General features: G+C 48.2%; 1 protein-coding gene and 1 non-coding gene across 3 annotated transcripts in view; both read left to right on the plus strand.

Annotated features, from left to right (window-relative positions):
- CFAP44 (cilia and flagella associated protein 44) overlaps positions 1–24,364 on the plus strand; it is a 150,872-nt gene extending 126,508 nt beyond the window's left edge. For both annotated transcript variants that reach the window (XM_063956812.1, XM_063956813.1), the window contains exons 31-34: positions 13,718–13,919; positions 14,082–14,242; positions 14,767–14,901; positions 23,872–24,364. In XM_063956812.1, coding sequence (XP_063812882.1) covers positions 13,718–13,919; positions 14,082–14,242; positions 14,767–14,901; positions 23,872–24,060 — 687 coding nt within the window. In that variant the 3' untranslated portion in view covers positions 24,061–24,364. The remainder of the gene's footprint in view (positions 1–13,717; positions 13,920–14,081; positions 14,243–14,766; positions 14,902–23,871) is intronic.
- LOC135052846 (U2 spliceosomal RNA) lies at positions 17,340–17,530 on the plus strand. The gene has a single exon (XR_010242304.1). It is a non-coding gene; the product is annotated as a U2 spliceosomal RNA (small nuclear RNA).
- Positions 24,365–26,633: the final 2,269 nt, after the last annotated feature.

Raw genomic sequence — 26,633 nt, forward strand, 5'->3', positions numbered from 1 at the left:
GGACTTGGAGGACTCCAAGTTGCTAGACGTTGTTAGGGCCCTGAAAATATATGTTTCCAGGACGGCTGGAGTCAGAAAATCTGACTCGCTGTTTATCCTGTATGCACCCAACAAGCTGGGTGCTCCTGCTTCAAAGCAGACTATTGCTCGTTGGATTTGTAGTACAATTCAGCTTGCGCATTCTGTGGCAGGCCTGCCACAGCCAAAATCTGTAAATGCCCATTCTACAAGGAAGGTGGGCTCATCTTGGGCGGCTGCCCGAGGGGTCTCGGCTTTACAACTTTGCCGAGCAGCTACTTGGTCAGGGGCAAACACGTTTGCTAAATTCTACAAATTTGATACCCTGGCTGAGGAGGACCTGGAGTTCTCTCATTCGGTGTTACAGAGTCATCCGCACTCTCCCGCCCGTTTGGGAGCTTTGGTATAATCCCCATGGTCCTTACGGAGTTCCCAGCATCCACTAGGACGTCAGAGAAAATAAGAATTTACTTACCGATAATTCTATTTCTCGTAGTCCGTAGTGGATGCTGGGCGCCCATCCCAAGTGCGGATTGTCTGCAATACTTGTACATAGTTATTGTTAACTAAATCGGGTTATTGTTGTTGTGAGCCATCTATCCAGAGGCTCCTCTGTTATCATGCTGTTAACTGGGTTCAGATCACAGGTTGTACGGTGTGATTGGTGTGGCTGGTATGAGTCTTACCCGGGATTCATAAATCCTTCCTTATTGTGTACGCTCATCCGGGCACAGTATCCTAACTGAGGCTTGGAGGAGGGTCATGGGGGGAGGAGCCAGTGCACACCAGGTAGTCCTAAAGCTTTACTTTTGTGCCCAGTCTCCTGCGGAGCCGCTATTCCCCATGGTCCTTACGGAGTTCCCAGCATCCACTACGGACTACGAGAAATAGAATTATCGGTAAGTAAATTCTTATTTTTTTAAAAGAAAACTGATAAGGCCGAAATCTGGACCTTGATTGAACCGAATCAAAGGCCCCCATCCACACCAGCCTGCAGAAAATGGAAAAAAACGTCCCAACTCAAACTCTTCCGTAGTAGCCTTCTTGGATTCACACCCAGACACATATTTTCTCCAAATATGATGGTAATGTTTAGATGTTACTCCTTTCCTGGCCTGAATAAGAGAGGGGATGACTTCCTTGGGAATACCCTTTCGGGCTAGGATCCGGCGGTGAACAGCCATGCCGTCAAACGTAGCTGCGGTAAGTCTTGATACACACACGGCGCCTGCTGTAGCAGGTCCTCTCGAGGAGGAAGACGCAGAGGATCTTCTATGAGCAACTCCTGAAGATCTGGATACCAAGCCCTCTTGGCCAGTCTGGGGCAATGAAGATTGCTCGAACTCTTGGTCTTCTTATTCTTTTGAGAACTTTTGGAATCAGTGGAAGTGGAGGGAAAACATATACCGACCGAAACACCCACTGGGTCACCAGTGCATCCACTGCTATTGCTTGAGGGTCTCTTGACCTGGAACAATATCTCTGAAGCTTCTTGTTTAGACGAGATGCCATCATGTCTACTTGAGGAACTGCCCAAAGACTTGTCACCTCTGCGAAGACTTCTTGGTGGAGGCCCCACTCCCCTGGATGGAGATCGTGTCTGCTGAGGAAGTCTGCTTCCCAGTTGTCCACTCCCGGAATGAAAATTGCTGACAGAGCTCTTGCATGTCTTTCTGCCCAGAGGAGGATCTTTGTCACCTCTGCCATTGCCGCTCTGCTTTTCATTCCGCCTTGCCGGTTTATGTACGCGACTGCTGTTACATTGTCTGACTGGATCTGGACGGGTTGATCTTGAAGAAGATGTACCGCTTGTAGAAGGCCGTTGTAAATGGCTCTCAATTCCAGAACGTTTATGTGAAGGCAGGTTTCCTGACCTGATCATTTTCCTTGGAAGCTTTCCCCCTGTGTGACTGCTCCCCAACCTCAGAGACTTGCATATGTGGTTACTAGGACCCAGTCCTGAATCCCAAACCTGCGTCCCTCTAGTAGGTGAGAACTGTGTAGCCACCACAGGAGCAAAATCCTGGCTTTGGAGGACAGGATTATCTTTCGGTGCATGTGTAGGTTGGATCCGGACTGTCACGATCCGGGTATCTGGACGCCATTTCTTACCCATCAGATGCCTCCTAAGGCTGGCTCAGCGCTCCAGGACCAGATCCCATCTGTTATCCTGATGTGTACATTCCTGTATCCTCTCCTGTCTCTCTGAGACGCTGTCACAGTAACGCCTTATTACATCTGGCATGGCGTCTCCCGCGGCCTCCGCCGCCGTCCCTGAGCTTCTGCATGCAGAGTGTCAGAGTGGCGATTACGTCAGCCGCGGCCTCCGCTGTGTCCGCGTGGTTGGATGTGCACTTGTCAGCCTGGCGTCTCCTGTCTCCAGTGGCCGGCGCCGCCATTACTGTTTTCATTACAACATGGATTACAAACCAAACTTCCCTCCAAGTGTCTGCATGGGCGCAGCCATCTTGGATTCTGTCAGCTGATCATTTCCTCCAATCTGTTGTCAGTATTGTTAATCTGCATAATTGCCTAGCCAATCCCTTCCTTGCTGCAGGTATAAATACACTGTGCCTGAGCAAGGAAGGCGTCAGTGCTTTGGTTGTCAAACCTAGTTCCTGTTTGTCTCTCTCCTGTGATTGTCTTCCAGGTTCCAGCTCCTGTCTCAAGACTTCCACCATAGAGACCCGCACCAGCATTCCACCTGCGGTGTAGCCTGACTCTCCAATCCATTGTGGATTCATCTGTTTCCAGCTACAACATTACCTGCTTCCAGCTCAGCTTCCAGCAGAGTACAGCTTCCCTTAAAGGGCCGGTGTCCTTTCTACACTTTACCACTCTCCACCGGGATTATTATTTCTCCGCTCTCAAGTTCTACATTTCAGTTCATATTTCATCGCTCCCAAGTTCATTTATTATTTAACTGGTTCCAGCCAGTATCCACTCCGTGCTAACAACAGTCTGGTTCCAGCCAGTATCCACAGCAGCTGTTTTATCTTCAGCAACCCAGCTTTTCCTGGAACACCAGCTGGCACAATCCTGGGTTATCTCCATTGCTACAGTCGGGCCTGGTAAGGACTTTCCATCTAGAAGATCATAAGAACTATCTCACACTACCAGTGCCCTGTGGCTCCTGCCATCCTGTAGTACCCAGGAACTGTATTTATTCTTTGCTGACTTTTACGTTTTCTTTTACTGCTGCTGTGTTGCGGAGTTGTCATAATAAACATCATTGACTTTTATCCAAGTTGTCGTGGTCACGCCTTCGGGCAGTTATTATTCATGTTACTTACATGTCCAGGGGTCTGATACAACCTCCCAGGTTCCGGTACATCTCAGCCCCTACAACTGAGGCTGCCTCCCGTCAGCTCAGGCCCTCAGTTGTGACAGTAAGCACTGACCTAATGAATCCAGCCGGAGACCAGGATCAAGCGGCCAGGCCGATGCAAGAACTGGCAGCCCGACTAGAACATCAGGAGGCTGCACAGGGCCACATCATCCGCTGTCTCCAGGATCTCTCTACTCGGCTGGATGGGATTCAGACAACTCTCCGTGGATCAGGCGCGTCTGGTGCGTCAACCACAGTGACTCCAGCTATAACCCCACCCACCTTACCCATTTCTGCTCCACGTCTTCATCTTCCAACGCCAGCAAAATTTGACGGATCTCCAAGATTCTGCAGGGGATTTCTCAACCAGTGTGAGATTCAGTTTGAGCTACAACCTGGCAATTTTCCCAGTGACCGTACAAAAATTGCCTACATTATTTCTCTTCTCAGTGGCTCAGCCCTTGATTGGGCATCACCGTTATGGGAGAGGTCCGACACCCTGCTATCTTCCTACACTGCCTTCGTGTCAACATTCAGGCGCATCTTCGACGAGCCAGGCCGGGTAACCTCAGCTTCATCCGAGATTCTCCGTTTACGCCAGGGGTCACGTACTGTAGGACAATATCTGATACAGTTCCAGATCCTGGCATCCGAACTGGCATGGAACGACGAGGCCCTGTATGCTGCATTCTGGCATGGCTTATCTGAGCGTATTAAAGATGAGTTAGCTACCAGAGACTTACCTTCTAAGTTAGATGAGCTAATCTCACTCTGCACGAAAGTTGATTTACGTTTCAGAGAGAGAGCAACTGAGCGTGGAAGATCATCTGCTCCAAAATCTTCTGCTCCTCCTCCTCGTCAACTGTCACCATCTAAAGATGAGGCCATGCAACTTGGCCGTTCCCGTTTAACTCCTGCTGAGCGCCGAAGACGTCTCTCCGAGTTTCTCTGTCTCTATTGTGCAGCTCCGTCTCACACCATTAATGCCTGTCCCAAACGTCCGGGAAACTCCAAATCCTAGCTCGCCAAGGAGAGGGCCGGCTAGGAGTAATGATCTCCTCTCCATCTCCTCAAGATTGTAATCTCCCAGTCTCGCTTCAAGTTGCTCAACGTTATCGGAACGTCATTGCCCTCCTTGATTCCGGAGCAGCTGGGAACTTTATTACCGAAGCCTATGTTAAACGGTGGTCCCTACCCACCGAGAGACTTCCTTCGTCCATTTCTTTAACTGCCGTGGATGGCAGCAAAATTTTTGATGCAGTTATTTCTTTAAGGACTCTACCAGTTCGTCTGAGAGTGGGAGTTCTTCATTCCGAATTTATTTCTTTTTTAGTGATTCCAAGAGCCACACATCCTGTGGTCCTGGGCCTTCCATGGCTCCGTCTTCACAATCCTACAATTGATTGGACGACAACGCAAATCCTGGCATGGGGTTCCTCCTGTGCTGAGACATGTTTGTTTAAAGTATTGCCTGTCTGTTCTTCCTCCCCCAGGTTGTCTGATGTTCCACCTCCTCCATATCAAGATTTCACGGATGTGTTCAGTAAAGCTTCTGCAGATATCCTTCCTCCTCATAGAGAATGGGACTGTCCGATTGATCTCGTTCCAGGGAAGGTTCCACCTCGAGGCCGAACTTATCCGTTGTCTCTGCCTGAGACGCATTCTATGGAGGAATATATTAAAGAGAACCTAGCAAAGGGGTTCATTCGACCTTCTTCTTCTCCAGCCGGCGCAGGCTTCTTTTTTGTAAAAAAGAAAGATGGTGGTCTGCGGCCGTGCATCGACTACAGAGGTTTGAACGACATTACCATCAAGAACCGTTATCCTTTACCCCTGATTACTGAGCTCTTTGACAGAGTTAGCGGAGCTACCATCTTTACAAAGCTGGACTTGCGAGGTGCATACAATCTCATCCGGATCCGTGAGGGTGACGAGTGGAAGACCGCCTTTAACACCCGTGACGGACATTATGAGTACCTCGTCATGCCCTTCGGATTGAGCAATGCTCCAGCTGTCTTCCAGCATTTTGTCAATGAGATCTTCAGAGACATTCTATACCGTCATGTCGTGGTCTATCTAGACGATATCCTCATTTTTGCCAACGATTTAGAGGAACATCGTTTTTGGGTTAAAGAGGTTCTGTCCCGTCTCCGTGTCAATCATCTCTATTGCAAATTAGAAAAATGCGTCTTTGAAGTCAAGTCCATTCCGTTTCTAGGGTACATTGTGTCCGGTTCCGGACTAGAGATGGATCCTGAGAAACTACAAGCAATCCAAAATTGGCCGGTACCCTTAACCCTCAAAGGGGTCCAGAGGTTCTTAGGGTTCGCCAACTATTACCGAAAGTTTATACAAGACTTTTCCACCATTGTGGCGCCTATTACTGCTTTCACTAAGAAGGGTGCTAACCCGTCCAAGTGGTCTGAAGAAGCCATGCAAGCATTTCATCTTTTAAAACAAAGGTTCATCTCTGCGCCTGTTCTGAAACAGCCTGACATCGACTCTCCTTTCATCTTAGAGGTGGATGCCTCCTCCGTTGGAGTAGGAGCGGTGTTATCTCAGAGGGCTAAAGATGGCCATTTACACCCTTGCAGTTTCTTCTCCCGGAAGTTCTCCCCAGCTGAGCGCAACTATGCCATTGGCGACCAGGAGTTGCTAGCCATCAAGCTCGCTCTAGAAGAGTGGAGGTATCTGTTGGAGGGAGCTTCTCATTCAATCACCATACTTACAGACCACAAGAACCTTTTATACCTGAAGGGCGCACAATGTCTCAACCCTCGTCAGGCCAGATGGGCACTTTTCTTTTCCAGGTTCGACTTTAAACTCCAGTTCTGTCCGGGCTCTCAGAATCGCAAGGCCGATGCCCTTTCCCGCTCATGGGAGCAAGAAAATGAGTCAGAGTCTTCAGACAAGCATCCTATTATAAATCCGTTGGCATTCTCCACGGTAGGGATGGACTCTACGCCCCCATCAGGGAAAAGTTTTGTGAAGCCGATGCTAAGGAAGAAGCTCATGCATTGGGCCCATGCTTCCCGTTTTGCCGGACATACAGGTATCCAAAAAACCCTGGAGTTTATCTCTAGGTCCTATTGGTGGCCAACTCTGAAAAAGGACGTCTTGGAGTTTATTGCATCTTGCCCAAAGTGTGCCCAACATAAAGTATCCCGCCAGTCGCCTGCGGGGCAACTGGTTCCACTATCCGTTCCCCGTCGACCATGGACCCACTTGTCGATGGATTTCATTACAGACTTACCCATGTGCAACAAGTTCAATACCATCTGGGTGGTAGTTGACCGGTTCACCAAGATGGCACACTTCATTCCTCTCACCGGTCTTCCGTCAGCTTCCAAGTTGGCTCAAGTATTCATACAAGAGATCTTCCGACTCCACGGTCTTCCTGAAGAAATTATCTCAGATCGAGGAGTTCAATTCACAGCCAAATTCTGGCGAAGTTTATGTCAAGTCCTCCAAGTCAAGCTAAAGTTTTCCACGGCTTACCATCCTCAGACCAATGGTCAAACCGAGAGGGTGAATCAGGACTTGGAGGCCTTCCTCCGCATCTATGTGTCCTCCTCTCAAGATGACTGGGTTCAATTACTTCCCTGGGCCGAGTTCTGTCATAACAACCAGTATCATTCTTCATCTGCTTCAACACCATTCTTCACTAACTTTGGATTCCACCCTAAAGTCCCTGAGTTCCAACCGCTTCCAGCAACTTCTGTTCCCGCAGTGGATATCACCTTGCATCAGTTTGCCAATATCTGGAAGAGCGTACGATCAGCTCTGCTCAAGGCATCGTTCAGGTACAAGAAGTTTGCGGATAAGAAGCGTCGAGCAGTTCCTGCTCTCAAGGTGGGTGATCGGGTATGGTTATCCACAAAGAATTTGAGGTTAAGAGTTCCCAGTATGAAGTTTGCACCTCGCTATATCGGTCCTTTCAAGATTGAACAAGTCATCAATCCTGTTGCTTACAGACTCCAGTTGCCTCCCTTCTTAAAAATACCCAGGACATTCCATGTTTCCCTGTTGAAACCGCTGATCTTGAATCGGTTTCATTCCTCACTTCCTCCAACTCCGAAAGTCCAAACTCAACGAGGCGTTGAGTATGAAGTGGCCAAGATCCTGGACTCACGTCACCGTTACGGTCAACTACAATATCTTATTGACTGGAAGGGTTATGGTCCTGAGGAACGTTCATGGACCAATGCTTCTGATGTCCATGCTCCTGCCTTGGTCCGGAGATTCCATTCCAAGTTTCCTCAAAAGCCAAAGAAGTGTCCTGGGGCCACTCCTAAAGGGGGGGGTGCTGTCACGATCCAGGTATCTGGACGCCATTTCTTACCCATCAGATGCCTCCTAAGGCTGGCTCAGCGCTCCAGGACCGGATCCCATCTGTTATCCTGATGTGTACATTCCTGTATCCTCTCCTGTCTCTCTGAGACGCTGTCACAGTAACGCCTTATTACATCTGGCATGGCGTCTCCCGCGGCCTCCGCCGCCGTCCCTGAGCTTCTGCATGCAGAGTGTCAGAGTGGCGATTACGTCAGCCGCGGCCTCCGCTGTGTCCGCGTGGTTGGATGTGCACTTGTCAGCCTGGCGTCTCCTGTCTCCAGTGGCCGGCGCCGCCATTACTGTTTTCATTACCACATGGATTACAAACCAAACTTCCCTCCAAGTGTCTGCATGGGCGCAGCCATCTTGGATTCTGTCAGCTGATCATTTCCTCCAATCTGTTGTCAGTATTGTTAATCTGCATAATTGCCTAGCCAATCCCTTCCTTGCTGCAGGTATAAATACACTGTGCCTGAGCAAGGAAGGCGTCAGTGCTTTGGTTGTCAAACCTAGTTCCTGTTTGTCTCTCTCCTGTGATTGTCTTCCAGGTTCCAGCTCCTGTCTCAAGACTTCCACCATAGAGACCCGCACCAGCATTCCACCTGCGGTGTAGCCTGACTCTCCAATCCATTGTGGATTCATCTGTTTCCAGCTACAACATTACCTGCTTCCAGCTCAGCTTCCAGCAGAGTACAGCTTCCCTTAAAGGGCCGGTGTCCTTTCTACACTTTACCACTCTCCACCGGGATTATTATTTCTCCGCTCTCAAGTTCTACATTTCAGTTCATATTTCATCGCTCCCAAGTTCATTTATTATTTAACTGGTTCCAGCCAGTATCCACTCCGTGCTAACAACAGTCTGGTTCCAGCCAGTATCCACAGCAGCTGTTTTATCTTCAGCAACCCAGCTTTTCCTGGAACACCAGCTGGCACAATCCTGGGTTATCTCCATTGCTACAGTCGGGCCTGGTAAGGACTTTCCATCTAGAAGATCATAAGAACTATCTCACACTACCAGTGCCCTGTGGCTCCTGCCATCCTGTAGTACCCAGGAACTGTATTTATTCTTTGCTGACTTTTATGTTTTCTTTTACTGCTGCTGTGTTGCGGAGTTGTCATAATAAACATCATTGACTTTTATCCAAGTTGTCGTGGTCACGCCTTCGGGCAGTTATTATTCATGTTACTTACATGTCCAGGGGTCTGATACAACCTCCCAGGTTCCGGTACATCTCAGCCCCTACAACTGAGGCTGCCTCCCGTCAGCTCAGGCCCTCAGTTGTGACACGGACCACTTGTCCAACAGGTCCCACTGGAATACTCTGGCATGGAATCGGCCAAACTGTATGGCCTCGTAGGCCGCTACCATCTTCCCCAACAACCGAATGCATTGATGGATCGACACTCTTGTTGGTTTTAAAATTTGATTGCCCATTCTTTGGATTTCCAGAGCCTTTTCTACTGGAAGAAATACTCTGTACCTCTGTGTCCAATATCATCCCTAAAAAGGACAATCTTGTCGTCGGTTCCAACTGCAACTTTGGAAAATTCATGATCCAACCGTGTTGTTGGAGTACTGATAGGGATAGTGCAATGTTCCGTACCAACCGTTCCCTGGATCTCGCTTTTATCAGGAGATCGTCCATGTAAGGAATTATATTGACTCCTTCTTGTCGAAGGAGGACCATCATCTCTGCCATCACCTTGGTGAATACCCTCGGTGCCGCGGAGTCCGAACGGCAACGTCTGGAACTGGTAATGGCAATCCTGCACTGCAAATCTCAGATAAGCTTGGTGAGGAGGATAAATGGGAACATGCAAGTAGGCATCCTTTATGTCTACTGACACAATGAAGTCCCCCTCCTCCAGACTGGAAATCATTGCCCTCAGAGATTCCATCTTGAACTCGAACCTTTTCAGGTATAGATTCAGATTTTTCAGGTTTAAAATTGGTTTGATCGAGCCGTCCGGCTTCGGAACTATGAAGAGGCTTGAATAAAACCCTTCTCCTTGCTGTGACAAGGGTACCAGGACAATGACTTGATCCTGACATAATTTTTTAATTGCCGTTGTTACTGCCTCTCTTTCTGGAAGAGAAGCTGGCAAGCTCGATTTGAAAAATCGGCATGGGGGGACGTCTTGAAACTCCAGTTTATACCCATGGGACACTATTTGTAAGACCCATGGGTCCATGCCAGATTAAATCCAGATTTGACTGAAAGGTTTCAGACGTGCTCCCACCCGAGCTGACTCCCACAAGGGAGCCCCAGCGTCATGCTGTAGATTTGGCAGAAGTAGGGGTTGACTTCTGCTCCCGAATCCTGGAGACGCTGCGGGTTTCTTTCCTTTTCCCTTTATCCTACCTGCAAAGAAAGGGGAACCTTTGACCTTTTTGGATTTGTTGGGCCGAAAAAAACTGCATATGAGAGTGATGTGTCTTTTTCACCGGTGCAGGTGCATAAGGCAAGAATGTCGACTTACCAGCAGTAGTCGCCAAGACTAACGCATCCAATCCCTCACCAAATAAGGCCTCACCTTTATACGGGAGAGCCTCCATATTTCTTTTGGAATCTGCATCAGCATTCCACTGGCGAATCCACAATGCCCTCCAGGCCGATACTGCCATGGTAGCGGCTGTTGAACCCAAGAGTCCAATATCCTTCATAGCTTCTAGCATGTATGCAGCAGCGTTTTTGATATGACCTAACTTAGGAGTATTTTTGATAGCACGACTCCCCCACGCGCAAGCAATGGTGGGTCTGAGCAGTGTACCATTGGCCACATAAATAGATTTTAACGTAGTCTCCATTTTGCGGTCTGCCGGCTCCTTTAGTAAAGCCGTCCCAGGTGCAGGGAGAATCACCTTTTTTTTTTAAATAATTAACCTTGACAGAGCACTGTCTAACACCGGGGGCGATTCCCATATTTTCCTGTCCTCTAATGGGAAAGGATAAGCAACCTGAATCCTTTAGGGAATTTGACATTTCTTTTCAGGATTCACCCAAACTCCCTCAAAAAGAGTATTTAGCTCGAGAGAAGGAGGGAAAGTTACCTTACATTTCTTTTCCTTATAGAAATAAGCCTTCTCCTGAGGTACAGTAGGGGCTTCTGTAACTATTAAGACCTCCTTTATAACAACAATCATATATTGTACGCTTTTTGCCAATTTGGGATCTATCCCCCTGGAATCACTATCGTCGACACAGGAATCAACGTGTCGGTATCAGTATGTACAATGTTTGCAATTTCTTATGTGACCCAGAGGGGTCGCCTGCGGATGAAAAGGCAGAACTATGAAAAATCACATCTTCCACTGATTTTCTTCAGCATTCTGCATAAGACTCAGACTTATCTAATCTCCTACTGATATGATTCACACTATCACGTATTTCTTTCACCCATTCAGGCTCGTGGTGTGCCGGCAGCGCCACCACATTACAACTCTGTGTCCCTAAAATGGCTCCCTCAGGGGAAGAACTCCCTGCCTCAGACATGTCACACACGTGCACAAACACACCACAGACACTCCGGGACTTCTAGGGGACAGATCCACAGTAAAATCTGTCAGAAGGACACAGATAGGAGCAGCCAGTTCACAAACCCAGCGCCAGTAACACAATGCCTGTGAAACATAAAATGCCCACTGACATGCAGCGCTTTTTTATAATGTAAATACACAATATAAAGCACCAATTTCACTGTGCCCCCCCCCTCCCCCTCCCCCCCTATTTTGCACCCTGATACTTGGTTTCAGTAATGGAGGAGGACCAGCGTTGTCTCTGCAGCCTGAGGAGAGAAAGTGGCGCTGAGCAGTGTGCTGGCTGACTGAGGAGGAAGCTCTGCCCCCGCAATGGCGCGTTTCTCCTCAGCATTTCTGAGATAAATTTTTATACTGGCGGGGATAGGACTGTGCCTTGGCATCTTATGCCCCTTTTCAGCCAGTTTTATAAGGTATCATGCTGCCCAGGGCACCCCCCCCCCCCCTGCAGTGCCTGTGTATGTGTGGGCAACATGGCGCGCTGCGCTCCCGCCAGCCGCGCGGTACCTTTAGCCTTCACCTTGATTGAAGATCTGTCTTCTAACACTGACCTGTCTTCTGACTTCTGGCTCTGTGAGGGGGGTGACAGCGTGCTGTGGGAGTGAGCATCTAGGCACGGCTAGCGTTCATTTCCCTTCAGGAGCTAATGGTGTCCTGTCAGTCAGAAGCAGAGCCATGAAACTCTTCAGGAAGTTGGCTCCTACTTCTGCCCCCTCAGTCCCACAAGCAGGGAGACTGTTGCCAGCAGTCCTCCCTGAAAATAAAAAAACTAACATAAGTCTTTTCAGAGAAACTCAGTGGAGCTCCAATGGAGTGCATCCAGTCTGTCTGGGCACATTTCTAAAACTGAGGTCTGGAGGAGGGGCATAGAGGGAGGAGCCAGTTCACACCCTTGAAAAGTCTTAAAGTGCCCATTGCTTCTGCGGAACCGTCTATACCCCATGGTACTGAAGTGGACCCCATCATCCTCTAGGACATATGAGAAAATATGTATAACATATACTGCAACTACAGGACACTACCATGTAATATGTATAACATATACTGTAACTACAGAACACTACTGTACAGTATCTCAGACATGGAACGGCAGTACACTACCACAGTATCAACCGTTATTGTTATAGTTTCTAAAATGATGACAAAATCTTGACAGGTGAAATGGCTTTGAGGGGGGGAGGGGGGTTGTTAGGGTTAGGTTGGGTGGGGGGAGGATTGTTAGGGCTAGGGTGTGGGGGGAGGTTAAGATTGGGCTGCAGGAGGGGAGGTTACGGTCAGGCTGTGGGAGGAGTGTTAGATTTAGACTGTGCTGGGTGGGGCAGTAGGCGGCAGGAAAGGAGGTTAGGCTGTACAGGAGGGGGTTAGGTTGGTTCTATATCGGAGGGGCTGAAGGGACCTTGTGACGTATTGAGGGGAGGAGCTACGTCACCAGGGGGAGGAGCTACGGGCGAACAGGGTACCCGAAAAGTACCCTCGCGGGCTCGCTTCGCTCGCCACGCTTCGGGCACGGTGGCTCGCATCGCTCACCACCTAATTACTAAAGGTAATAGTTGGTGGCGTGGATAGTAGAGGAACTATCCCGCTGGCCTAGCTCCTCCCCCTTGCGTCGTAACTCCTCCCCCTTACGGAAAAGGTCCCTTAGCCCACTTGATTCTAGCATCTACCGAGGGGGTTAGGCTGTGGTGGGGAGGTTAGGGTGCGTGGCGGAGGTTGGGGTTAGGCTGCATGGTGGAGGTTAGGATTAGACTGTGGAGGTAGGTTAGTGTTGGGCTACAGGAGGGGAAGTTAGGGTTAGGCTGTGGAAGGAGGGTTAGGCTGCATGTATGTGCACCGCTCCAGTGACCCATGGTGAATGGATGGGCCCAGTAACCCTTACTTCCCTCTGCAGCCTAACCCTCCTCCTAGTGCCTAGCCCTTAACTCCGCCCCACATCTTAACCCTTACCTCTCACTGCAGCCTAACCCTCCCCCTACAGTCTAACCCTCCACCTACAGCCTCCCCCTAGTGCCTAGCCTTAAACTCCACCCCGCATCTTAACGCTTACTTCTCACTGCAGCCTAACCCTCCCCCTAGTGTCTAGCCCGAAACCTCCCGCCCCCACATCTTAATCCTTACCTCTCACTGCAGCCTAACCCTGCCCCTAGTGTCTAGCCTGAAACCTCCCGCCCCCACATCTTAATCCTTACCTCTCACTGGAGCCTACCCCTCTCCCTAGTGCCCAGCCCTAATCTCTGCCCTTACATCTTAACCCTTACCTCTCACTGCAGCCTACCCCTCCCCCTAGTGCCTAGCCCTAACCTTCGCCCCCACATCTTAGCCTAACCCTCCCCTTGGCGCCTAACCCTAAACGTCATCATTCTGAGAAATGTCAATATTTAAGATGTCTGCATTATTACATATTGACATTGTGGGGAACCTACCTGGAGCTGTAACTATCTGTATTAGCAGCCATTTCCCCACAACCTAGACCCGCACTATGATTTATACTGCGCTCTGTGTAGGTGGATTACGTGATCAACGGAGAGATCCCCAGCGACTTGTCCCAGGCTCTGGTCTTCACCGACCATTCCCTGGAGGGTCTGCAGCATCGGATCAGGGAGCTGCAGCTGGAGAAGGTGGAGAAGAGAGAGCTGTACAAGAAGGCAAAGGAGCAGCACAAACAGCTCATCCGAGAGAGGAAGGAGATGGTGGGCAAAATCCAGAGTGAGTACCCGGGAAACCGGACGTCTCCCATAGGTGAATGCATGTCTGTGGTGGATGAGGATATTAGGAGATGACTGTCTGGATGTCCGTGTACAATGGCAATGGCTCTTACTCCTGATAGTGACACTTGTTACTCTTCTTGCATTCACTATAAACGTCCAGGTCTAGAAGGAAAGTGTCAGCAGCAGATGATGATGAAGTTTGGCCGCTTGGTGGATCTGGAGGCCCTACAGACCTTGTCTGTGAACACCAACCTAGAGGAGCTGAAGACAAGGTCATCAGAGAGACAGGAGGAGATGGACTATGAGATTGAACAGTGGAAGGTTAGAATGAGACGCTGACTTGTGGCCTGAGTGTCTAGCAATGATCTCAGTATCCAAACCGCCAGGACACAAGGGTGGCTCAGTTAGCCCATTTGGACTGTTCACCAGTTGGTCATCCTATGTACTTTCACTACTGGCTGTATTTTTCTCCATGAACCATTTAAATACCCCAGGGCTTTCTATCATGTCATGTAGTGATGACCGCATGGGTATACTGTTGACATATGGTGACCTCGTACTGTGGTAGTTATGTACTAAGTGGGGGCATGTGTACCATGACTCAGACCTTGTACCATGGGACTTATGTACTAACTGGGGGCATGTGAACTGTGACTCCTAGCCACCAATCAGTAATGAGCTGTGGATACTGTAGCGATTTGACAGTGGAAGCAGATGATTGGATGCTATGAATTATGGAATGCTGCCACTGCTGTGTTATATGTGTTGTGAACTGTCCATTTAACTCCATTCAGTTTACATGAGATTCTACCTCTCTATACCGTATTATTTTCTACTCCCAAAAGGATAGGGTGGTGGAGATGAAGAGGGGCCTGATGGAGGTGACCCAGGAGCAGACGCGGAGGCTGGAGAGGATGAACCAGCTGCTGACTGAGAAGAAGGCCATCGAGGCAAAGCTTGATGCTCAGCAAACCGTTGTGGTACGTCAGGCTCTGGAATGCAACCTCAGGCTTTATAAAACGTGTAAATTCTGCAGCACCTGAAAGCAGGCGCAGAACTGGTGAAATCACCCTGGCAGCAAACTCAAAGTTTGGGATGAGTCATGTGACGTCTCCATGCACAATAGCAGATAAGCGCATTACTTTCTGTGCAGAGACAGTAATAGTATATTGCTTATAGTATATATCGGACCAGATATATCGTGGCAAATAAATAAACTGTATCTGATGGCCAGGGACATTTTAAATCGGCCTTTTATAAGTAATAATAATTATTATTTTATTTGTATAACGCTTTTGGCCAACAGGACTCAAACTCGCTTACAGATATAAAAAGCTAAGTACAGTGTACAAAGGACAAAAAAAATAAACATAATGCAGGGTTAGTGCTGTCATTTTGGGTAATAAATTCCATGCGTTATATATTCCACCGATGAAAGGTACGAGGCGAGGCAGCCATATGGGCGCACTACGTAGGATTACCCAGGGTGGAATAGGTCATGTCTAGAAGAGCTGACACAAAATGGGTGGTTGCAGCTCGGAGTAGAGTACCAACATAACTGTCAGCTCCATGTATTTCTCTTTCATCCATCTGGGGGACGCTGCGCACTTACTAATGGGTTAGAGTGTGTGGGATTGGGAGTTTGGCACAGAACCTATAAAAAACTAACTCCTCCCCCCTCTAACCCCTCCCATCTCCTTCCTGCTCAGCAGATTACCTCAGTTTTTAGTTTTGTGCCTGAGGAGTACAGGCACAGATTCCTTCACTGTAGATTTTAGTTAGGTTTCTGTTGTTTATTTTGATTTTACTTATGTGTGCTTAGTCCCTGTTTACAGGAGACACGTATACTAGGAGTGGGGTTAGTTAGTTATGTGTCTCCCACTCCCCAGAGCCTCTAAGAAGCCACCATACTCTTAGTCACTGGGGCTTACTTGATGCAGGATGGATTTCCTAGGAGGCACTGTACTGGTAAGACAGCCACAACCTGCCTGGGCAGCGTTGGGCTGTTATTGCATATATGGTATTTATAATAATTGTATTTATTATTGTGCAGCGCTGGTGTATGCGGACCCCCCTCCCTGCTCAGAGCGGACGGAGCGGTTCAGTCCCGCTTCCGCCGCTCATTTCATGGAAGCCGCGTCTTGTCAGACAGCAGCGGTAGTCATTTCAATGATTTTACGGAGCTCAGTTGCGGGGGTGGGGAGGCTGTACCGCGGCGGGACGCAGGAGGATGTTGTGTTCGCGCCCCGTTCTCCCGCCCAACAGCGTCTTACCGCCGCCGTCCTCACTCTGTGGGGGCAGGACTCAGCTATAGGCGCCATCTTCTATCTCTGCAAGAGACCATCCGTCAGGTCAGCGGGGGATACTGCGCTGCACATAACACAGCGTCTCACCCTGTTAGTACAGGCGGAGAGCAGCAAAAACAGCAAGTATAACACAGCCCTTTCATATGCTCTGGAGCTCGTTTATTCTAAGGGATTCTTTAGTGCTCTTTAGTGATCCTTTAGTACATATATTTCGGTAATCTCACTGTAATAGAGTTATTTTTACCTCACCCTGTTGATTACACAGGCGGGGATTTTTTCTTAACTAGTGTTGTGCTATTCTAAATTGACAACAGTTGTTTACATCATGTTATAAAAGGAGCGTTATAGCTCAGTCTGTAGAGCTGGACCACAGCACAGAGTTATGAGACATTATTGTGTGCTATGATTGATTGTGGCATTGTATATTCCATGGTTGTAAACAGCAAATCTCCTAAAGGAACGACAAGTTCAGTAGTTTACTGCACAGGAGCTCCAATAGCTTTGTGGGCTAATGCTGTGTATTAGTAAGATAGACTAAACACAGGTTTGATTCCCATATACATTAAATTGCACAATGTGGCTCCAGACTTCCTAAAGGTAGCACGGACACAGGTACCCCATGCTCCAGGACACCAGTTGCAGAGCAGCCGGGAGGTTCCAGGGATCAGTTTATGCCTCTGTGGGCCAGACACATCTCAATCCAGAATAATACAGATGGAGTAGTGGTTAGCATTGCTGCCTCACAGCACTGAAGCCATGAGCTTGTTTACATAGAAGTATATGAATATACCAAGCAGGTTTAAATTGCTCTACAGTCTTGGCCTCTGCCGCCTCTCATGGGAGGCTGTTCCACTTGTTCACTACCCCTTCTGTGAGGAAATATTTTCCTTAAATTTCCCCTGAACCTGCCTCCCTCCAGTTCAGTGTATGCCCCTAACTGTGTGAAGTTATATATGTATATATATATATATATTCCCTGCACTTGCAGGGATGGGGGTTCCAGGACCGGTCCACAAATACCGGTATTCTTTGAGTATATTTTTCCTTACACTATGTCAATGTAATGGGTCTGGTACTCTGTTTACTACTTAGCCGCTAGTCTTGGTAAAAAGATCACTACTTGACCTTTTGGCTAGGATCAAGTGTAGTATCTGTTCTTATCAGTTTAATATCTGATACGTTCCCTATGTGGGGGCCATGTATTAAATATATGTTTAGAACAGGAAAATGGAAGAAGAGATTGCTCCGTCCACTCCACGCATTGACTCGGTATTGCAGTACCTCCGGGACCGGTGCACCTTTCAAAACAAGGACACACTATTTCTATTTCTTGTACACTATGTACTTATGATTTGCCAAATGGCTGGACAAATATACAGACAATATAGCTCCTTTACTTCAGAGGCGTTTTTTGAGGCTTCATCTACAGAAAATGGTGAGATAAATCCTGTCAGTGAGGATCCTTCAGGCTAGAAATAAGAAATAATCTACTGAATTTCTTGGTTTCCACCTCTTCCTTCACGTGAGAGAATGTTGATGGAAGTCTGACTACACACCTGATGAAATAGTTTATATTTCCAGGGAAATGTGTCTGTCTCTAATACATACTGTTTTCGGTTCAATTTCGGTGTTCTCAGTATTAGAGACAGTATTTCTTTATCCTTTCGCTGATGAAGACACTGATCTAATGAAGGTTCCACTAATAATTAGTGGACGCATCCATCATGGGAGAGCCTAAGGCAACTGTCTTTACTAAAGTACAGTATGTGACCTTAACAGTCACCACAGATTGACAACGGTGAGGCCGTTATTATATTAGTATTCATTCTGACAGGAATATTCCTACGCCCTCTCCGGGCTTATGCATGAATCTTTAAACCGGTTGCATTATGCAAGTTATCCATTCTTGGGGCAGCTGATACTTTTCAAATTATCCATTGACTGTTTTGGTCTCTCAAGCTCTATTCCCTATCTATTTATTATTGCATCTTTTTCCTGGCTATGACACCCTTCGATTCATTTTGGTTGCGAATCGTAAAATTCTGCTTCCAAATTAAAGCGTACTTTGCAGGCGGGAGCAAATAACTCTATCAGTAAGGTGTATGCCTGCGGTATAACAGGTCGTGGGTTCTCATCCTGAGGATAATAGCTGAGAAATGGGTATTTTAACCTATGTCAAAAAAATGGGTATTCTTTTGGGATGCATTTGTATGCCTAGAACACGGACTTCCAATGTGCCCTCTGCAGGGGCCACGGAGTCGGACAGTCTGGTTCCCAGTGGGGAGGACACCAGCTTTCTCAGAGTCCACTGATCCATTGGATGTACTGAATTTGTATCACAAACATATATTCTGAATCTTGGGGAACACGTACCAAGCAAGAATCTTTAGTGCCCATCTTAGACGGGCTCTAATCATTGCAGTCTGTTCGCTATCTAACAGGAGTATTCAGTCCAATCCTTTTTCCGTCATCTGGGCATCGCTACCATTTTGGGTCAGTTGTTAAAAAAAAAAAAAAAAAAAAGCAGCTGTCTCATGCACTTTTTTTTTTTCTACAACGGACCTTAGTTCTGGATTTCTTCCTTCGCAGAAGATGTTATTCATGGGTATTCTTTTCGATACCTGGTATCTCGAATGTTGGCGGAGTGCAGGATTTACTGACCAGAATAGACTCAGGGGTCAGACATACACTTCCTCTGCAGGACAGTGGTGATTTTATAGGTGGCTCCATTCCCCCGGTCTCCTGCCTGCTTTCTTCAATCTCAGATTAAATGTTATTAATCTCAGGCAGGATTGAGTTTACGTAAACAGCAGTTTAGTTTCTCTATTAAAATACCAAGATATTTTCATTGGTCGATCTTTTCATTGGGCTACACAATCCAGATCTAACTTATAGGACTTCATTCTGTCTCGACATGGAGGGTCATAACCACAGTCAAAAGTTTCAGACATTACGGTTTTTTGGTTTCAACTCTGGCGTTTTCTATGAAACTGATGTCCGAAGTGGAAATATCACTTCCAATCTACGGGCGATCTACAACGCCTTGACTCCAGCTCAATGTCTTCTACAGGGTCTTTCCACTGTGACCTATATCAATTGTTCTGTGACACTTGTAGCTGGAGAGACATCGGAACAGTATCTAACATATGCAGAGGGCGGAATTTTGGATCCCGGCAGTGTCTGTCATCTCCAGTTCCAGAATGGGCAACTGGGAAGCAGATTTCCTGAATCTTCAGGCTGTTCTTCCTTAAAGTATGTGAAATCAACAGGGATTTCTGGCTTTGGTGTGTCTATAACTAGCCGACATAGACCTCAGGGCTTCATTGGTACTGTGATCGTTTCGGGAATCCTCTTGTGGCAATCGTAGACGCCGTGTCGGCTCCTTGTCACTTTCATCTAGCATATTTATTCTGCCTCTGGCAACATCTAGTGAGTACCTCAACGCATTTGACCAGTGGCTCTTTCGGTTTTCCTAATCCGCTTCGGATTTGCCTGTTGACTCTGTTCTGCAATGTTATAGCCCAGAGTGACCAAGGCTCCTTACAGGGTACCTTTTCGGCCATCTCACCACTCCCAACCTTTACGTCATCACCGGGATTTTGTCTATTCTGCCGCTGACGGCGTGATTGTGGAAAACAATGTCACCAAGCCCTACTACGTTTCTGGCTCTCTAACCAATCACAGTGCCAGAACACTTGTCATCGTTTGTGTGTATTTAACGGTCACTCAGCTGGAGTTCTTAGACCTTTCCGCCTCTTATCTTTTCTACAACACAGTTGTCAGAACTACTTTGTCTTCTTATCTTAGCAGACTGGGTTCTGCTCTAGAATTTACTTTCCAGAATGGCTCCTGTTTCTCCTTTCCGGCCTCTGGACTCTGGTTGAGTTGCGGTTTCTTTTCTCTTACAGTGTTTTTGTTTATACAGTTAGGGTGGTTTTACTTACAAACCACAAGTTGTATCGGTTTTTCCTCTCCTTCAGCACATTGGGCTTCTTGTGTCGTCCCAGGCTTGTCCGGGGCGGGTCGGTAATTGGCCTTATTGGTTGTTGTTCAAACCTTAACTCTTACCTTGTTGGGTTTGTTTGCTGCACCCAAGCGTGGCTGGCTGGCCAATAAGAACAGGGTGATGTGCTGGGTTAATTCTGCTATTCAGCAGGCTTAGATTTCTTAGGCGTTGCCTGTTCCTGATTCCTTAGGGGCTCATTCGACTCGACCTGTTGGAGCCTCTTGGGCTGTTCACAGTGGTGTATTCGTCGAGCAACTGCGTAGAGCGACGACCTAGTCGTCCGTACATACCTTCACGAAATTCTTCCGTTTTTCATACTTTTGGTTTGGAGACTGCCTCTGTTAGGCATCAAAGTTTGCAGACTGCTATGTCGTCTGTGTCTCCCTCCTCTAATTAGCTTGCTTTGGGAAATCCCATTAGTAAGTGCGCAGCGTCCCCCAGATGGATGAAAGAGAAATAGGGATTTTTGTTTACTTACCGTAAAATCTCTTTCTCTGATTCCATCTGGGGGACGCTGCGATCCCTCCCGTATATATATTCTGTTCTGCCTCTTCCGGCTTTGCTAAACGTTAACTGAGGTAATCTGCTGAGCAGGAAGGAGATGGGAGGGGTTAGAGGGGGGAGGAGTTAGTTTTTTATAGGTTCTGTGCCAAACTCCCAATCCCACACACTCTAACCCATTAGTAAGTGCGCAGCGTCCCCCAGATGGAATCAGAGAAAGAGATTTTACGGTAAGTAAACAAAAATCCCTATTTTTCATCCATCCACGAGCGTACCAGGCGAGGCAGCCATGTTGGGCGCGCTACAAAGTTTACATTGTGGGAGATGAGCCATACAAGGACCCAAGGCATATGTGGGAACACTGACACGTGTGTAATATGATATACCCTGTATAAATAGATCAATATGGAGGAAGCATCCGTGGCAGCCATTGCTTAGGATGCTTCTGGCGGGGTGTGCAGATAGTAGAGTGGGGGTTACAGGAAGAAAAATGAGAAAAGAAAAAGACGGTGGAATAAAAGGCAGTATTAGTGGTGAGGTCAACATTAAAGTAATAGCATGAGAGTTTCAGGGAGCAGAAGATGATATTCGCAGGAGTAAAGGAGTATGGTGGTCCATTCGTGTGGGTGGAGGATACCGTCAGGAGGGGGTCCAGAGGACTGTGGATAGGAGTGGAAGTCCAGAAGTGGGCACAATCCAGAGGCATCAGAAGGTAGGGGGAATGGGTGCCAGGCAGCAGATAGTGCAGCAGTTTGGCAGGAAAGTTGGAGATGAAGAGATCATGAATAGCGGGTAGTTTGTTACAGATCCGGAATACCAGAGTGCACAGTGGAAAGGTTAGGGTGAAGTGGGGAGATACGGATGAGATTGGCAGGGTTGATAATTTGTGGGGGTTGAGCTGTGTCTGAGAAGGAGATGAGGGCTGGGGGTGAGAATGGGTATTGGGCTGGAGCAAAAAAAACACAATGTGTGGCAGTAAATAGTAGAGCAGTGAAAAAGTTGATAAGATGAAAGGAGCAAATATAGCAAAAAGCGGCACAAGTCGAACACAGTCAGAGTTAGGACTCAGGCCAGTAAGCAGCTGAGTTATAGTGTCTGCAGTAGATAGAGACAGTGCAGTGAAACTGAAAGAAAAAGCAGGTCACAGAACAGTGAAAGATATAAATACAGTTACAATAGTACTTTGTAAGAGGAATAAACAGGATATGCAGAGCCGGCCTTAGGTATAGGCAAACTGCCTAGGGTATTTGGTATGCTTAGGGGCCCCAGCAGCTTCTGCTGATTAAAATGATATGCAGCATGCCTATATTCTGTGTGTGATTGCGGCTGTATCTGCATACGAAATGCTACGTTGCAGTGTATTCCTGGAAATCACTGTAATGTAACATTTCGTATGCAGATACAGCCACAGTCGCACACAGAATATAGGCATGCTGCATATCATATTAATCAGCAGAAGCTGCTTGTGCATCCTAGATACATAGTAATGCCAATAAGATGCATTTTCATAAACAAAAGGCGCCCAACGTTAGCAGAGCTGCCAGCTGAATCATGCAGGCATCTCCTTCAGAACTAGTGGCGGTGCTAGGGGGCACCAGCCAAAATCTTGCCTAGGGCATCATATTGGTTAGGGCCGGCTCTGAGGATATGTCATGGGTAAAGGAAGATGGGTAAAAGTGCATGGATGTGAGAGTGTGGTGAAAGCAACGGCAATGCAGATAGGAATATTTGAAAAACAAAAAGCAATCACTAAGAGCAGCAAGCAAAGTGGTAAGTCAGTGCAATGTTCAGGCCGGGAGTTCAGCAAGAAATGTCCGGGTTTTGGAGGTAGCGGGTGTTTGAGGTGGTGAGTCAGATGACTCACAGCAGTCTGATGAAAGCCGTCCTTAGGAGCAGAGATGGCCGATAGATTGTTCTTCTGTTTCCTCCTGGTTCACGCCTGAATAACTCAAGCTTCGATTTAAAAATTCAAATAATTCTAAAAATAATAATAATATAATTCTAATAACACCCCTTTCAATCTGCTGCAAAAACCTGGGTTGTGGCTCAGTGTGAAAGGATCAACCCCGGTCCAGGGCTGTGTGAACGGGTAACCTGGGTCATATGCATTGCAGCCAAGAGGGGAGGGGGGTGGATACTAATTACCCGGACCTGCCCCTCTTACCTGTCAGCAGCAGCTCCAGCCAGCACACTGATCGCGCCCCCCTTTGGATTTGCCCCTGCCTGAGGGTCACGATGGCACCCCCCCCCAGTCTGCACAAATTTGTATAAGGGGATGATGCCACGCCCCCTGCGATTAGACCCCCCCCCCCCCCCCCCCCTCACCCCACATTCTGGGTGCTTGGAGATGATGTCATCTTCAAGCGCCAGCAGAGGAAAGCAATATTCTGGGTCCAGCCTGCGGTGTGAGCGGGTTTCAAGGTGCTGTGACATGGCTTGAAACCCTTGATCAGTGACCAGGGACTTTGGTCTCTAAGAAGTATAACTAGTAAGTATGACTGCAACCAGATGTCCACACTAATTCCACCCCACCACCAAAAGCCTTCCTCCCACAACAAAAGGGCACCATCCAAGTAAAAAAAATGGTGATAGGACCATCTATCCAACACTGATCTACAGTGATTTCCTGCCTCAATTCAGATTTTAAAACTACTTCTAGAAATACAAGGCAGCAGAATCTGACCGTGACCTCCTGTGCCCGTAACATGCCGTAGGAGTTTTTAGGGATTATTGAGCACACACAGTTGCAAAAAAATTGCTCAACGAACATTGGCATTGCGTGCAGATTGCGTACAGATTGCATGCGACTGGGGCCCTCAAGGTGGTAGATGTATAACGGTTTCTTAAAGCTGTCAAATTCCATCTCAGTGTTCTTCAGATGTGACTTAATACACTGCCACTTATGTACAGCAGAAACAAGAGTAATGAGGGCAGTCCTGGATATATTGCACACCATAGAGTCCAGTGCCAGATATACTCTGTACATGTCGCACAGCTTGCACCAGAAATGTGTGATTTTAAAATAGTTTCTTTATGTATGTTGAGCGTGAGCAAAGCCCTCAGTCACCAGATGTAAAGTCTCCTGACACGTATCCGGCTCCATCTGACTCCCATGTATTTCCTGTGTCCATCTCCAGGGTGAAGAGTTTCAGGGGCCTCGGAAGGCCGACGGTCAGGAGAGACAGAAGCTGCTCCAGCTGGTAGAGATGCAACTGGAAGAGATTGAGAGCCTGAAAGAGGAGATCGGTCTCCTGAGCAAGAAAGGAGGAAGTATTCTGCCCCCCGCTCACCCGCCTGTGCCCCATGGAACCGGCACCCTGGCCTAAGCCCATTCCCGTCTGACCCCTCTGTGTCACTGCTGTTATAGCCTCAGCCCATGTTATAGGCGGTGTCATCCCTCAGAAGTACAATGCGAATTTCATCATTTAATAGTGCAAGCAAACAAGTGGTTGTGTGATAATTAGTGCGGTAAGAGGGTTATTACCGGGTCAGGAGACTGACCGGTGCACGGGATTGGTAACAGTACATTGGTTTGTGGGTGAACACGTGTTTATAAAACCTGCTGCTGATCCCTATTCCACATGATTTCAAACTCTTTATTAAAATTAAATATTCGTTCTTCTGACATGAGATACAGTTGTATGAATATTACTGATCTATTCAGTAGAAATTCCCAACATCTAAAAATCTATACTGAAGAAAGAAAATAGTTTTTCTCTTGAATTCATTTTGCGACACTGGAACAACAGGGTATAGGGACGGCTGTAGGGGCTTCAGCACTGATACTATGGGGTATAGGGACGGCTTCAGGAGCTTCGGCGCTGGTCCTATGGGGTGTAGGGACGGCTGTAGGAGCTTTGGCACTGATGCTAATGGGTGTAGGGACGGCTGTAGGAGCTTCGGCACTGATACTAATGGGTATAGGGACGGCTGTAGGAGCTTCGGCGCTGGTGCTATGGGATATAGGGACAGCTGTAGGGGCTTCGGCGCTGGTGCTATGGGATATAGGGACAGCTGTAGGGGCTTCGGCGCTGGTGCTATGGGATATAGGGACAGCTGTAGGAGCTTCGGCGCTGGTACTATGAGGTATGGGGACGGCTGTAGGGGCTTCGGAGCTGGTACTATGGTGTATAGGGATGGCTGTAGGACAGGGGTGGGGAACCTTTTTCCTGTGAAGGGCCATTTGTATTTTTTCTAAATAATTCGCGGGCCATTTTTTAAGCGTCCCCCCCACCACCGTGCGCTCTCTTAGGAAAATAGGCGTGGCCACAGTAATAGCTGCTCACACATAACTCCCCCTTCATGCCCAGTTACTGCCCAGCACATACCCCCCCCCCCCCTTCATGGCCACAGCCACTGCCCAGCACATACAACCCCCCCCCCCTTCATGCCCCCAGTCATTGTACCACAGTTCAGCCTTACAGGCGCAACCGCCAAGCACAGCAGCTACCAGTGGATGAGAGGAGAGCTCCGCACCGTCCATCCAGACCACAGTGAGGAGAGACAGGCAGCCGGCTGGGCTTGCATCGGGTGTTGTGTATTAGGCTGAGGACCTGCCCACTGGTAGCTTCAAGGGCGTCATCCAGTCTTCTCCAAAGGGGAAGTATGGGCCTCAGAGCCGCCTGCGGCACACTACATGATGGGAGATTTAGTTTTCTCACACTGTACTCTGAATAAAGGGCACAGTGTGAGAAAACGACATCACCCAGGAAGCCGTGCGCCGTGGACGGCTTTATACTCGGCAGCTGCCTCTGGGTCGGTCAAACTGCCTATCCGGGCCTGATAAGTCCTGCGGGCCGGAGGTTCCCCACCCCTGCTGTAGGAGCTTTGGCGCTGGTCCTATGGGGTATAGGAACGGCTGTAGGAGCTTTGGCACAGATACTATGGTGTATAGGGATGGCTGTAGGATCTTCGGCGCTGGTCCTATGGGGTGTAGGGACAGCTGTAGGAGCTTCGGCACTGGTCCTATGGGATAACCTGCTGCTGATCCCTATTCCAGATGATTTCATACTCTTTATTAACATCAATAGTTTTATTTTAAATTTCTCTGACGTCTTAGTGGATGCTGGGAACTCCGTAAGGACCATGGGGAATAGACGGACTCCGCAGGAGACTGGGCACTCTAAAAGAAAGATTAGGTACTATCTGGTGTGCACTGGCTCCTCCCTCTATGCCCCTCCTCCAGACCTCAGTTAGAATATGTGCCCGGCCAGAGCTGGGTGCTCCTAGTGGGCTCTCCTGAGCTTGCTAGAAAAGAAAGTCTTTTTCTCTGACGTCCTAGTGGATGCTGGGAACTCCGTAAGGACCATGGAGAATAGCGGGCTCCGAAGGAGACTGGGCACATCTAAGAAAGATTTAGGACTACCTGGTGTGCACTGGCTCCTCCCTCTATGCCCCTCCTCCAGACCTCAGTAGGAATTCTGTGCCCGGCCGAGCTGGTTGCACACTAGGGGCTCTCCTGAGCTCTTAGAAAAGAAAGTATATATTTAGTTTTTTTATTTTCAGTGAGATCTGCTGACAACAGACTCACTGCTACGAGGGACCTAGGGGAGAGAAGCGAACCTACCTGCTTGCAGCTAGCTTGGGCTTCTAGGCTACTGGACACCATTAGCTCCAGAGGGATCGAACACAGGCCCAGCCTCGGTCGTCCGGTCCCGGAGCCGCGCCGCCATCCCCCTTGCAGAGCCAGAAGCAAGAAGAACGTCCAGGAAATCGGCGGCTGAAGACTCCGGTCTTCATTAAGGTAGCGCACAGCACTGCAGCTGTGCGCCATTGCTCCCCATGCACACCACACACTCCGGTCACTGATGGGTGCAGGGCGCTGGGGGGGGCGCCCTGGGCTGCAATAAGAGTACCTTATATTGGCATAAAACACATAATATAGTCAGTAAGACTATAT

The sequence above is a fragment of the Pseudophryne corroboree genome, chromosome 2 (assembly GCF_028390025.1).
Source record: "Pseudophryne corroboree isolate aPseCor3 chromosome 2, aPseCor3.hap2, whole genome shotgun sequence".
Taxonomy (NCBI): domain Eukaryota; kingdom Metazoa; phylum Chordata; class Amphibia; order Anura; family Myobatrachidae; genus Pseudophryne; species Pseudophryne corroboree.